General features: G+C 37.3%; 1 protein-coding gene across 2 annotated transcripts in view; it reads left to right on the plus strand.

Annotated features, from left to right (window-relative positions):
- The window catches only part of bicd2 (bicaudal D homolog 2 (Drosophila)), a 43,774-nt gene that overhangs the window by 23,525 nt on the left and 5,210 nt on the right, over positions 1 to 15,039 (plus strand). The window contains exons 4-8 of one of the 2 annotated variants that reach the window (XM_680437.8): positions 1,843 to 2,283; positions 5,264 to 5,593; positions 7,095 to 7,745; positions 8,561 to 8,712; positions 10,537 to 10,783. In XM_680437.8, the coding sequence (XP_685529.2) occupies positions 1,843 to 2,283; positions 5,264 to 5,593; positions 7,095 to 7,745; positions 8,561 to 8,712; positions 10,537 to 10,783 (1,821 nt within the window). Of the gene's footprint in view, positions 1 to 1,842; positions 2,284 to 5,263; positions 5,594 to 7,094; positions 7,746 to 8,560; positions 8,713 to 10,536; positions 11,719 to 15,039 lie in introns of those variants that run through there. The other variant, XM_005155890.6, reaches the window with a different exon arrangement.

The raw sequence follows: 15,039 nt of genomic DNA on the forward strand, positions 1-15,039 counted from the left end.
ACTAGAGTAGGTATTACATTTATATTAGAATTTACTACCGGACCATTAGAAATGTATGACTTGGATTAAGGTGGCTTCGATTTAAAAATGAAAATAGCAAAAATAGCTTAGAATTTTGCCACAAAATGCCACAAAAATCCCCCTACACAACTAACAACATTTTTTTTTTTGTTAACAATGTAGTAAACAATGTTTTTGTTTTAACGTCTGGTTTGTGGTGGTTGTACTTTTAATATTAAATTAATATAATTTTAATTCAAGTTATGAAAGATTTTGATTTTTTTGTGCCTGAGTGTGGTTCACTTGGGCTTTGGCGCGGTTCGCTTGTGTGTGAGTGCCCCTCAACGCACGACAGCTGCTCACCTTCAGCAAACCTCCTCATTCCTGCTGCACGAGGGCTTTATGATTGTTTATGAGCGGCAAAAGTGGCGGATCTGTTCGGCAAAATATCTGACTGCGTGTCACCCCATCTCTAAGGACTGTTTGGCGAAATATTTGACTGCATGTCTCTGCATATCAAACGACTGAAACAATATAACTAGAGAAATCTACACTGTGCTGAACAAGAGCACTCACTAAACAGCGCAGCATCGATGACTTAAGCGTGCCGATGCCCGATTGTAATGTGAGTGCGGGCCGTCGGGGGAGACGGGAGGGGGGACAAGCGTGCTTTGGCCCGGTTTGAGGCAACTGTACATAGTGTGAGTACTGCCCTAGGCTACTGTAAGGTCACACCTGCTTGGTATAAAAGCTTGAATATGATTTAGTTGAAAATATCCATTAGAAACTTAAAAGTAATCAGATGTAATCAGTTACTTTACTTTTATTAAGTAATCGAAAAGTTACACTACTTATTACATTTTAAATAGAGTAATTTGTAATCTGTAATCTACTACATTTCCAAAGTAACCTCCACAACACTGTGTGTGAACAGCCCCTTTTTGAAAATTTCGGTATATTCGTTCCTCCAATTTTTCAGAAAGAGAAGTTTTGACATTACCATTAATTTCCCAGAATGCTGCTCTTTGTGGAAGCAGAAGTAAAACTGACGGAAGCAACACCTTCATATTTAGAACGCGTCGATGTTCATGACGTCTTCTTTAGCCAATCAGAACATTCAGATGTATTCACATCTGCGCTGTTTATGAAAATGACAGCCTTTAAATCCTTTTCCAGACACATTTAGCTGCTAGTTGTCTGTCAGATAATGTTTCTGTGTTTTTTCTTAATGCCATCGATAAAATGCTTATGATAAACTGCTGTAAGTTTACCTGTCAGCTCTGCGAGACGCGAATACTCCGATGAGCGCTAGCACACAGACATATGTAGCCTACAGCTCAACATGCGAAAGTCTTCCTCCATATGTTTTCATCGAAGTTGTTCACAATACTTATACACCACAGAATTTATAATGTAGCTAAATGTGTGAACAAAGCTGTTTTAGCTGCAGTTAGCGCTTCTGCCTTTGGATGTGTCTGGGACAAAGCAACTGCATGAATGCTAAATAAGTAAATAAATAAAAGTGAAACCATCAACAAAAGCCCCCTTTCATGTTTAAATATACAAGCGTGGCTGTTTAGAGGTCATTTTTTGGTTAATAATGTCAGAATTGACTGGTATTTTGGAAAGGATGTGTGAATAGTGTTTTCCAGAAAATTTCGTAACGTCCTTTTATTAATTTACAGGTAAAGTTGTTCCTGAAATTTTCCGGATATTTACCAATTTCACTGTGTAAAAGGGGCTATTGTGGATGCATGAAAATTTCTGATTAACTTCCACAAAGTTGCATGTGTACAAGTGCTGTATTTGTTTTGGCTTAAAAATCTTTCGCCTCTTTCAAAGGTGGAGTTCGAGGGACTCAAACATGAAAATCGGCGATTGGAAGAGGAAGTGCAGTACTTAAACAGCCAACTAGAGGATGCCATTCGGTTACGGGAAATCGCAGATCGTCAGCTAACGGAGGCTCTAGAAACCGTCAAGACCGAACGGGAGCAGAAAGCAGCCCTTCGGAAAGAACTGACGCATCACATGACCTTGGGAGACTCCCTTCTCGCCAGCTCATTGGACGGACTCAAATTGAGTGCAGATGAACCTAATAATGACGATGCCATTCTGACTCTTGAAAACGGATTTGCTAAAGTCTGTGAAGGTAATGATGAAGATAACAGATTGTCTTCACCCAAGAGAGATGAAAATTTCCGTCCCGCACCAAGTCTGGTGGATGACTTGTTGACCGAATTGAACATCTCTGAGATCCAGAAACTCAAGCAACAGCTCTTACAGGTATGCTAATGTACAATTCTACAAATGCAGGCTTCAAGTCCAATGGTTCTTGTTAAAAAAATATATTAAAAACGATTTAAAATTAGATAAAAATGAAATTTTACAGCAAATCCCAAACAATGAAGCAAATAATGGCATACAAATCAGTCATTTTAGGACACATGATTAGATTAGACATGTCAATATTCAGTAATTTATTAAGTCAGTATATCACAATATTGATATCATGAGCACTTCATAATACCATGAGTATTTAATTAATACTAAAACTTTTAGAGTTAAGATTTTAAAGTTAAAATTTTGAATTAATCAGGTTTATTTAAAAAAATATATATTTAAAATAAAACATTTTTACATTAATCTGGCCTATGAAATGGACAAATTCTGTGACTATGTATAGGCCTTTATGCAAGTTTTTATTAGTAGCATCTGTTAATTTACTAACATCAATATAGTGACAGCTACAAAATGTTTTTATTTTATTTTAGGTGGTCCATTTTTTAGTTTAAGCCTATAATAATGCATTAAAATCAATAGTCGTAATTGTTTTATTAAATTTAGTTAACTAGTACAGTTCAGTTGTATTTTTTAAAATAACATTTAACTATAACCTAGGCATGGTACGATAACCGTGTTCAAGGTTTACCGCGGTTTGGAAAAGTCAAGATTTTAAAACCGTCAACATTTTCTGTAATACCGTTCCTAACTTTTTATTTTTCAGTTTTTTAGGACAGCAGTATCTGCAGCAGATAAGATCTCAGAAGATGCCGTTTTAAATTGTAAAGAGATCTGTGTTTTTGAAACAAATGAAGACAGCAGAAGTCAATGATTCATTTGAGATATTTAGCCTGACATGTTTACTGTTCCAAAATACTTAACATTTTTCCCAAATTAAATTACACTTTGTACAAAGGGGAAAAGTTTTTCTTTTTTATCCAGACATTTAAAAACAATATATTTTAGAGCAGTAATCTCAATACAGTGAAACCGTGATATTTATGTCCAAGGTTATAATACCATCAGAATCTTATACTGGCAATGTTCGAGTAGCGTAGTGGCCTGCGCGTAGACGCATAGCATCAGGGTGCTCATTGCGACCCGAGTTCGATTCCTGGTTTGAGGTCCTTTGCCGATCCTTCCCTTCCCTCGCCCATTGAAGCTAAGCAGGGCTGTGCCTGGTTTATACTTCTGCGTCAAGTGATCGGCGTGACCCTTGGCCCATGCAATGCGCGTAGCTGTGCATTCATACTTTTGCGCGCTGTTTCTGTTGCTCTGCAATAACACTTCCTAAACGCTAGTTGGTAGTGATGTGTTTGTTCGTCTGTGTTTAGTTTTTTCGCTGGTGTCTTCCTTAATGTAAGTGGTTCAAACTCGCTAATTTTGAAACAGGAACCGGCGGATGTGCAACGACTTTAACCATAAGGTAAACACAAAACAAGTCCTTCACGGGACTTGACACTTGTAAACACTCGCTCCAACAGACTCGCGCAGCTCTCGGTCCGCCCACACTCATCAGCGCTACCAATCACTGAGCTTGCGCTACGCGTCGTTGTGACGTGTAGTTACATTTTTTGAGAGGCCATGGCGGGGGCTATGCGTCCACGCGTAGGCTGCGCCGTAGCATACACGTGCACTTGACGCAGAAGTATAAATCAGCCTATAGTACCTGGATGGGAAACCACATGGAAAAGCTAGGTTGCTGGCAGGGGGCGCTCAGCCTCTGCTATGTGTGGGTCCTAAGGCCCCAGTATAGTGAATATAGTTTATACTGCTCGGTGAGTGCTGTCTTTCGGATGAGACGTTAAACCGAGGTTCTGGTACTCGTTACTATCTCAGGATGTCCTTCGAAAAGAGTAGGGGTTAAGTGGAGCGTTTTAAAGTCATGACGATCAGCTGGTTTGTCTATAAGCTGACATCTGATGATGATTCGCAGCTTTAAAAAGACTCCAGTGTCCCTGTATCTGTGGTTAAACTCCATAAACAGCAGTGAGTTCGGTGAACTAATGACCTTCACGGCTTCACGTTAAATCCCACTCATCCCACTGTTGAACTTGTGAACACAATGGCAAATCAGCGTTGTTTAAGTATGCGCTCAACGGCACTCAAATGTTAGCAGGAAATTGACGTTTTTAAAAGTATCGATTACCAAATTCCAGTACTGTGACAACACCAAGGATTAATTTGTGCCGGAACACGCTGGATCTGGCACCTCTGAAATCTGATCCAGCACCTCATTTTACCAATCTCCCTACTCACCCGCCCTCCTCCCCCGTCCACTGTTCACTTTCACTTTGTTCCGCGACTCCCCAACTCTCTTCACTTTCGTCCGCGACAACCAACCCCGCCCAGTGTCTTAACTTAATTTCACGACACCCCTCCCCTTTCGTGCGCGACACCTCTACATCCTCGGGTAGTATGCCAGATCTGTTGCCCCTATCTGTTCCGGACCTGTTCCTGGACAACACTACTTCACAGTATTTCCTATAATATTCATATTCTTATTTGTTTTATTTCGGCTAGGGTAAAAGCAGTTTTAATTTTTTAAACACCACTTTAAGGTCAATGTTATCAGCCTCCTTAAGCAATATATATTTTTTGATTGTCTACAGAACAAACCATGGTTATACAATAACTTGCCTAATTACCTAACTTGCCTAATTTACCTAGATAAGCCTTTAAATGTCACTTTAAGCTGTATAGAAGTGTCTTGAAAAATATCTAGTCAAATATTATTTACTGTCATCATGGCAAAGATAAAATAAATCCGTTATTAGAAATGAGTTATTAAAACTATTATGTTTAGAAATGTGTTGAAAAACTCTGCTCTCCATTAAACAGAAATTGAGGGGGAAAAATAAACAGTGGGCTAATATTTCTGACTTCATTTGTATACACAAAAAAATATCCCTGCAAAATCCTGGAGAGTCTGTCTGTTTGGCCGACCTCACTGATGATTATTTGCCTCTATTTCTCCTTGCAGGTGGAGCGGGAGAAAGTCGCTCTTCTCACCACTTTACAGGACTCTCAGAAGCAGTTGGAGCACGCTCGAGGAGCGTTAGCTGAACAGCAGGAAGCTATGACAAGACTTAGCGATGATTTGGGCGCAATGCGGAGACTGCAGGCCGGCAAGGAGCGACAGTCGGCCCTGGACAGTGAGCGAGAGCGGGACAGTCGAGAGGACAACGATGTGGACTATTATGAGCTGGACATCAATGGGCCAGAAATACTTCGCTGCAAGTATGAGGTGGCCATAGCAGAGGCAGGTGAACTGAGGGAGGAGCTGAAGGGACTGAAGTCGGAGCATGATGAGGTGAGCTGGACTGAGAAAAATCGTTTTTTGTTTTTTAGTACTATTCACAGGGTTCCTGTGGGTCATGTGTTTTATGATGGAATTTTAAAAAGTCTATTCCCAGACATATAATAAGTCTGGGAAAGTCACCTTTTTTGGTTGAAGTCATGGAATATCAGGGATTCTTTTAAATTTTATTTTATTTTCCATTTATCAACTTTTCTTAAGCAGGCGGCACAATGGCTCAGTGGTTAGCACTGTTACCTCACAGCAAGAAGGTCGCTGGTTCAAGTCCCGGCTTAGCCAGCTGGCATTTCTGTGTGAAGTTTGCATGTTCTCCCCTTATTTGAGTTGGTTTCCTCCGGGTGCTGCGGTTTCACCCACAGTCCAAGGACATTTGCTATATAGGTGAATTGGGTAAGTAAAATTGGCCGTAGTGTATGAGTGTGTGTGGGTGTTTCCCAGTACTGGGTTGCAGCTGGAAGGGCATCCGCTGTGTAAAACATATGGTGGAATAGTTGGCGGTTCTTTCCGCTGTGGTGACCTCTGATAAATAAGGGATTACGCTGAATGAATGAATGAACTTGGCTCAACTCCATTTATTTATAAAGCACTTTCAAAAACACGTGTAGAACCAAACAGAAAAGAAAACAAAGGGGCAAGTTTACAAGACAATTTACTTTTTTTTTTTTTTTTTTTTTTAAACCATTTTACAAGACAATTTTACAAGAAATGTTATCAAAATGTATTTCTTCTAATGTTTTTTAAACACAATGTTTCATGTGTTTAGCATATTTTCCTTTACCTATGGTTAGGCTATTTTTCCAAAGTCATTTTCTTTCTTTCCTTCTCGCTTGTCAACTGGCCATACAGGTCATCAGAAAAAAGGGGTGCATGTAGATATAATGTTAGCTATTTATAGTTAACATAGTATTTGCAGAAAATATAGCTATATAAATATAAAAAATATAGCTAGAAAAAAAAAAATAAATAAAAAAAAATAATATATATATATATATATATATATATATATATATATATATATATATATATATATATATATATATATATATATATATATATATATATATAAAATGTAGGCGTTATTAGGTAGCATAAGTGGTCACTGACAGAATTGGAAATGTAAAGTTGTAAAAAAAAAAACAAATAGCCTTTGCAACTGTTTAGTCATGTATCTAAACACATTTACATGCATGTAAATTAATCAATGTTTATAAATAAATAAATGTTTTAATACAATAAATGTTTAGTTAATGTTGTATCAAAGCTAAAGGCTTACTGAAAAAATGACCAGGCCCTTGAATTAAATAAACAATTCAATCTAACTTCTGAAACGGATGCAAGGAGACAAGATGATAAGAGACATTTTCCTGTTCAGTTCATTACAGGTCAAGGAAATTCAGCCTTTTTTGCTCAGTAAAAGTCAGGGAATTTGAGAATTGACACTTAGAGTGGAAACTCTGTCATTATGTTTCAATAATAAATTGATTATTTCTTCTAGATGAAAACCGAACATGAGGAAGTACGAACGCGACTGGAGGGACATGTACGTGACCTTAGTATTCAAGTGTCTCAACTGGAGTACAGTAGTCGCACAGATCGTGATAAAGTCGCTAAGCTAGAAAAGGAACTGAAGGAAGTGAGCGCAGTTGCAGGCGAGACCGAAGGAAGTCTCAGTGTCGCCCAGGATGAGCTTGTTGCATTTAGCGAAGAGCTGGCAAACCTCTACCATCATGTCTGCATGTGCAACAATGAAACCCCGAATCGTGTCATGCTCGATTTTTACAAAGAGGGTAAAGGAAGCAAGACGGAAACTAAAGATCGGCAGTCTACATTAACGCAAACTAATGAAAGTAAAGGCCAGACGTCAAGGTCAAACTCAATCCCTGTTGACAGAGAAGAGCCACGTCCCGAACCGATGGACGTCTACAACCTGGTTGCAATCATTCGGGATCAGATACGCCACTTGCAGAAGGCTGTGGACCGCACCACAGAACTGTCCCGGCAGAGAGTCGCCTCGTTAGAGTTGGCTGCAGTCGCGGATAAAGACCAAGCTGCTTGCATGGAGGAGATTTTGAAGCTCAAGTCCTTGCTGAGCACCAAGCGTGAACAGATTGCCACGCTCAGGACTGTGCTCAAGGCCAACAAGCAGGTGAGAGTAAAAAAGATTACCTTGGCATGAATGTAAATGACGTCAGAATGTTGAGCTGGTCGTAGGACATAGGTCTCAAACTCAATGGAGGGCGGCAGCTCTGCACAGTTTTGCTCCAACCCTAATCAGGCACACCTGGTCTAACTCATCAAGGTGTTCAAGACTACTCTTGAACACCTTGATGAGTTGGATCAGCTGAGTTTGAAGCCACATTCACATGGGGCGTCAGCGTCAACGCTTCCTAATCACTTTGAATGGGTGACATCAGGCGTTGCCGAACTGCATTGTGGATCCATCGGTGCCGCTTCAGAGGCATTGCTCGCTGCAGAAGTCGGGAGTAGCTCAACTTTTCAAGAGCCGACGGAAGTGTCAGCCAATCAGATCACTGTATGCAAATACACCAGCTAGACAGTGGCCTATTGCTGACTGAATTTCATTGGCTGAGGCTGCTCTGAAGATCGCTTCAGACCCAACTTCAGACACGCCTTCAGTCAAGCGTTGACGCTGAAGCCCCGTGTGAATAGGGCGTGAGACCTACTGTGTTGCAGAGCAGGGGTGTCCAATCTCGGCCCTGGGGGGCTGGTGTCCTGCAGTTTTGTTCCAGCCCTAATCAGACACACCTGGTCTAGCTAATCAAGCACTTACTAGGCTTTCTAGAAACATCCCTGCAAGGTGTGTTGAGGCAAGTTGGAGCTAAGATCTGCAAGACACGGCTTTTACAGGACTGAGTTTGGACACCCCTGTTGTAGATCATCCAAATGGATTGAGAATGAATGATCTTTCTGAACAGTGGTGTATGGTTGCTTTTCTTTCAGACAGCTGAGGTCGCCCTTGCAAACTTGAAGAGCAAATATGAGAATGAAAAGGCCATGGTCACTGAAACCATGATGAAGTTACGAAATGAGCTTAAAGCTCTTAAAGAAGACGCCGCCACTTTCTCCTCTCTCAGGGCAATGTTCGCCACCAGGTATGGTGTCGATATTTCTGTCTGACTCGCAATAACCAAGTGACTTAATTGTTATTCCTGATACCTTCCAGAATACTGTAGGCTAACTAGTGTTGTGGTGATCACCAGTTTTCAGGTAAAACGCATGGGACGATAACAGGTTTCAAGGTCTACTGTGGTTTGGAAAAGTCGAAAGTTTTTAAAACTGCAAAAAAATGTTATACAATTCCTACAATATATATATATATATATATATATATATATATATATATATATATATATATATATATATATATATATATATATATATATATATATTTTTTTTTTTTTTTTTTTTACATGTTTTTTATTACTTTTTAGTTTTTTAAGGCAACAGTATTTGCAGATGGAAAAAAAAAACATATAATCAACTTTAAAAGCTACTTGTCAGCCTATGATTAAGCAAACATTTAAGCACAAATTGCTCACAAACCAACATCCCAGCATGCCGTAGTCCTGAACAGTGCAGTGGTTTACTTTATATCCAAAGAAAAGAAATATTCAAACGTGGCTTTTCAGATGATGAAATCTGTGTTTTTGAAACTAATGAAGACAGTAGAAGTCAAGGATTTATTTGAATTCATTTAGCTAGACATCTTTACTGTTCCAAAATATTGTCTCTTAAAATAAAAAAAATATTGTATTCAATGGGGTTTTTACCCAGCCATTTAAAGGAACCTATTTTAGAGCAGTAATCGCAATACCATGAAACGGTGCACTTTTTATACAAGGTTATCATACCATCATAATCTTTTACCGGCCCATATCTAAAACCATTGTATATATGCTGATGGTTAGTATTACCATTTCAAATTGTCATTAGCATTAAAACCATGATTGATCATCATGTTTTTGATAACTCCAGTAAATCCTGTAACATTACGACTAGCTTATTGCAAATGTAAATCTCTTTTTAGACAGACAGTTTATATATATATATATATATATATATATATATATATATATATATTTATATATATATATATATATATTTATATATACACACAGTTAACATATGTTGCATTCCTTTGATTTAAAGTGTGTGCTGCATATTATTGAAAATACTGAGCTGAAACTTCAAAAGTAAATCAAATCAGAATGCCATTTAGTGAAATTGCAATTAAGTATTTACATCAAATCACACAACCCATTTTGCCTTTAATAAAGCAGCTTTATGCTATTTTTGTTACGTATATGTGGATCTCTTGGATTATTCCAAGTGCAGTTTAAAAAAAGAAACAATGCCTTGAATAAGTAAAACAAATGAAACGTTCAGATGGAGAAACCTCTAAAAATGTCCTCTAAAAATGTGGGAGTTTTTCTCATAAACTGAGCATTTTTATCAGGCTCTTGTGTGCATGATCAGTAGTTAGAATTTTATGGCAAAGAATAAGTTCTTTTTATTTTCTTTGAAGTGAAAGAAGTACTAACAAATAAGTGAAGTAAGTATAACATACTAAAAATGTTCCTTTTCAGCACTTTATAAAAGGTTTTTGTATCTGTACATTTAAAAATACACAATGCATATAATAAACATAAATGAACAAATAAAGCAGGGAAACATGCTTATGTTGTTTAGTAAAAAACTGCATAAATCTGCAAATATTATCTATTGTTTGTTCATTCTCAGATACAAAAATAACAAAGTTTGTGTCACTTTTATTTTTGAACATTTTCAGGTCATCAAAAAATACCCTGATAATATTTCAATCAATAAAAACCTGAAATATTAATACAGTTAAATCTCTAACCCTAACATTATTCAGGAGAATGTGTTTTATTCCTCTCTCCCTCTCTCTTCTTCAGGTGTGATGAGTATGTGACACAGTTGGACGACATGCAGAGGCAGCTGGCTGCGGCAGAAGATGAAAAGAAGACTCTGAACTCTCTCTTGCGAATGGCCATCCAGCAGAAACTGGCGCTCACGCAGAGACTGGAGGATTTGGAGTTCGACAACGAGCAGTCCCGCAGAGGATCTGGTGCTGGGCCTGGTGGCCGTGGGAAGGCTCCGTCAGGACGAGGTCGAGGACCCTTATCGTTTTCCAGCCCCCATGTAAGTCCTAGACTTCCCTGTAAGAACCGACCGCAACCGCACGGCCTCATTGGAAGTCCTGCGGTGTTCTGCAGCGAGAAGTATAAGATTCTGTGTGACACTGGATCTGATTAACACTCGTGTGTTTCTGTCATCACTAACTCGCATTCCTTTCTGTTTGTGTGCTTGTGAGAAAGCTACGCTAGCATGTCGGCGTTTGTGCTAACAGTTATGTTAGCTTCATTAATGCTTGTCTATTGTAACAGATGTGCTCTTGGTATACATTTATTTCCGTGTTAGCAACATCAGTGTCTATAAAGATTTCATCGGATATACTGTTAAGACTGACAGGTTCAGTACCACATACTGAGGTAAAGTTGGTTTTATATTCACACATTCAGACGTTCTGCTTAATATAATTTCAGAAAAGTATTTTAAATGGTAAAATCATATTAGCAGCTAATGTTTTGAAGTCACACTTAAATCTAATTCCACACTGAATATTCAAAGTAGCCTGGTGAACAATATAGGGAGTGTGTCACAAATGAATGTGCGAATTTAAATTCAACTTAACCTCAATAAAATACTGGACTCTAAATTCAACTCGTTCCTGCAACCCTATTTTTTTAAATTGTTTTTTTTATAGGACATTTTAGATTTGGATCTATTAACAACAAAGCCTGAGATTCACCCAACAGGCAGTTAAAACATAATAAAAACAGTAATAGTGCAATAATAGGTACAAAATCAGGATTGAAACATATCTGAAACAGTCTACCTCATATTTGACCAAAGTTTTACATTTTTTTTCTTGCTGGGATCTGCAACGCTTCTCCTGGCCATCACAGAATGTGGACAGTTGAAGTATGTTTTAAGCTTTAGCGGTTCAATTCAATTAATTTTTATTTCTTTAGCACTTTTGCTGACCAAGGGTGCATCTCGCTATTATATATATATATATATATATATATATATATATATATATATATATATATATATATATATATATATATATATATATATTAGTTCTACTCGATCCTAGTGCGGCATTTGACACCATTGACCACAATATCCTCATAAATCGCTTAAAGTCTACAGGTGTCCAGGGACAAGCTTCCAGCCTCTACTGCTGAGACTGCAGCTCTGCACAAGACTTTTGGCCAGCGGAGAAATTAAAATGGTTGTGCCGAACTGAGTCTGGTTCTCTCAAGGTTTTTTTTTCTTCACTCTCCTATTGGTGAAGTTTTTTTTTCCCTCTCCGCTGTCGCCACTGGCTTGCATGGTTCAGGATCTGAAAAGCTACTCATCGATTAATTTGCTCTTCAGTGTTTGGACTCTCAATAATGACTTCAAACCACACTGAACTGAGCTAAACTGAACTGAACTTAAACACTAAAAACTGAACTACACTGTTCCAGTTACTATGACCAATTATGTGAAGCTGCTTTGACACAATCTACATTGCAAAAGCGCTATACAAATAAAGCTGAATTGAATTAAACTTTTTCAAGATTGTGTCAAAACAGCTTAACGTAAAAGTTCTAGTAAACTGAGACAGTGTCAGGTCAGTTTTCAGAGTTTTAGTTCAGTTTACTTCAGTTCTGTGTGGTTTATTTTCACTTCTGAAAGTCCAAACACTGAAGAGCAAATCCAATGATGCACAACTCGACAACTCTCAAACCAAGAGGCGAGAAACAAACTTCAAGTGACAAAAGTGAAAGAAAAAAAAACTAAACCTTAAGATAAACCAGTCTCAGTTGGGTACGACCATTTCTCCTCTGGCCAAACCAGGGTCTTCATAATCACTAGAAACTTCCAGGACATTTTCCCTCCTAGAAGCAGGACACTTAAGATTACTACAGAGCTTATCGGTTAAAATCATGATCATTCTCATAAAAAAAAAAAAAAACATCAATCTTGTAGTTTTATGACAGTTAATAAGCTACCTTCAATATTTTTCTACTGAAATTAGGTCTTTTTTTAACATTTTTTTTTGGTAATAATGAGCACCAATACTCTGAAACCTGTTATACCTTTTTATGTAGCTTATCCAAACGTACAGTATGCATTGGTTTCCTGGATGACTTACTACATTGTGTCCAGCACTGCAAAAAAAAAAAAAAAAAAAAAAAAAATATATATATATATATATATATATATATATATATATATATATATATATATATATATTATTTTTTTGTTTCAATATATTATTATAAATATAAAAGCATTTTTAAATCAAAAAGCATCTTTTTAACAAGTAAAAATTATCGTGTTTTGTTTTCAGACATGATTATCTGTCAGTGGGATAAGTAAAATCTTCTTATTTCAAACCAAAAACAAGATTATTTTACTTGTTTTAAGAAAAAAATTCATTTAATTCTAACATATTTCTAAAAAACAAAGCATTATTTTGTAGGAATGTAGATATCTGTGATCAAGGATCGAGGAAACTATTGAGCAAAAATGTCTAAACACTTTAAACAACTTCTGTCTTCATCTAAATCGTGTGAACGTCTGACCCAAATGTCTCTGTCAAATGACTGTCATTGAGTAAAACCCAGGTTCACAAAGCTAGTCTGATAATCTCTGTGTCAGTGGGAATAAATCTGTGTAATCCCAACAGAGACGCACTTTACTGAGCCTGCCAGGGAGATTTGCGATCCAGGCTGCAACCCTAAAGGGCATGAATGATGCTGCAGATAATTTTTTGGTAAAAAATAGTGCTGCACAATATATTGTTTCGGCATCAATATCACATTGCAGCATGTGATGGTGTTGAAATTTCACCAATAGCAGCTTTGATAATGATTAATTTTATTTCAATATTTTCAAGATGTAGAATATTAGGTATGATTTTGGATTTGGTTATTCAAATACTGTCCCAGAATACTGTTAAACTTGTATATTGTAATTTGTATATTTTTCTCTATTATATTTATCCATGCTTGTAAATCGTTCATAATTTATGCAATCTAAAATAATACATTCTTTCCAAATCGAAATATTCAAGTCATCTGGTTAAATTGTATTCATATCATAATAAGCATTGAACACGTCACAACATTTCTCAGAAAACTCTTGAAATTTTCTCCGGATGTTGGTAACAACCAAAGAAATCTATATATGCAAAGAAAACAAATCTAATTAGTTTACAAATAAAGTTATGTGTAATAAAATGAAGTGACACAGGAAAAAAAATGAAAATGAAAGCCCAGACAGCAGCTGAAATCTCTCAATAGTTCTTTAGCTACTCTCTTCCCTTCCTCATTGTAAATGAATATTAGCTGCTTCAGTCCAACATCCACATTAGCAGGATGACAAAGATGAAACCAGGGTGGACGTTTCAGCAAGACAACGATCCAAAATGCAGCCAAAGAAGCTCTGAAATACTTTCAGAGAAAGAAAATCAAGCTGTAGAATGGCCCAGCCAATCACCTGATCTGAATCCAATAGAGAATACAAAATAAAGATCAGATTTGATAGATGAGACCCACAAAATCATCAAGACTGTACACTCTGTTGAAGTCTGTGAAAATCTCACACCTGAGCAATGCATGTGACTTCATTCTCCATATGAGAGGCGTCCTTAAGCTGCCGTCACCAAAAAAAAGCCTTTTATTTAAAGTGTTAAATACGCTTTAGTAGTTCATTGCTTTCTCCTTGTGTCATTTCTTTGATATTACATAACTCGTATTTAAAATGTTTTTGTTTCGTCTTATGTTTGTATTGTTTGGGTTTTTACTAAAATCTGGTTCAATTCCATGTCAACAACTCTTAGAAATTATATTCCCAGGAAAAAACATGAAATGTTCAGTACTTATTTCCCCCACGGTATATCGTAGAATAGCAAAATATCGCAAAGGTTGACATCATGCAGCCCTAAAAATAGATTTTTATCATTTGTATGCTCAGAATAACACATCTTTTCCAAGATTGTTTCAAGAACTTGTCTTCAATGTTTTGTTTTTCACTTCATGTATGTTTTTGTCTAGGCATTCAGTGTGCATAACACACATACTCCATGTTGTCTTCACAATAGTGAATCTGTATTGTGCATGATCTCTCGGTTAACAGTTTGTATTAGTCTTTTTGGCATGTTGCATGTGAGTCCTCTGCTTCTCGCAGTCCATTGCACCGGATGGACTGAGTCTTCCATGTCTTTTTCCTGTCTACTAATGAGTCTAACCTGTCTCATTGTTGACGGTAACGTTCTCATGCGATCGGCTTTAATCATTTAACACACATATTTTGGATGCATTGATTCTGATTATTGT

The sequence above is a fragment of the Danio rerio genome, chromosome 11, assembly GCF_049306965.1.
Source record: "Danio rerio strain Tuebingen ecotype United States chromosome 11, GRCz12tu, whole genome shotgun sequence".
Classification (NCBI taxonomy): domain Eukaryota; kingdom Metazoa; phylum Chordata; class Actinopteri; order Cypriniformes; family Danionidae; genus Danio; species Danio rerio.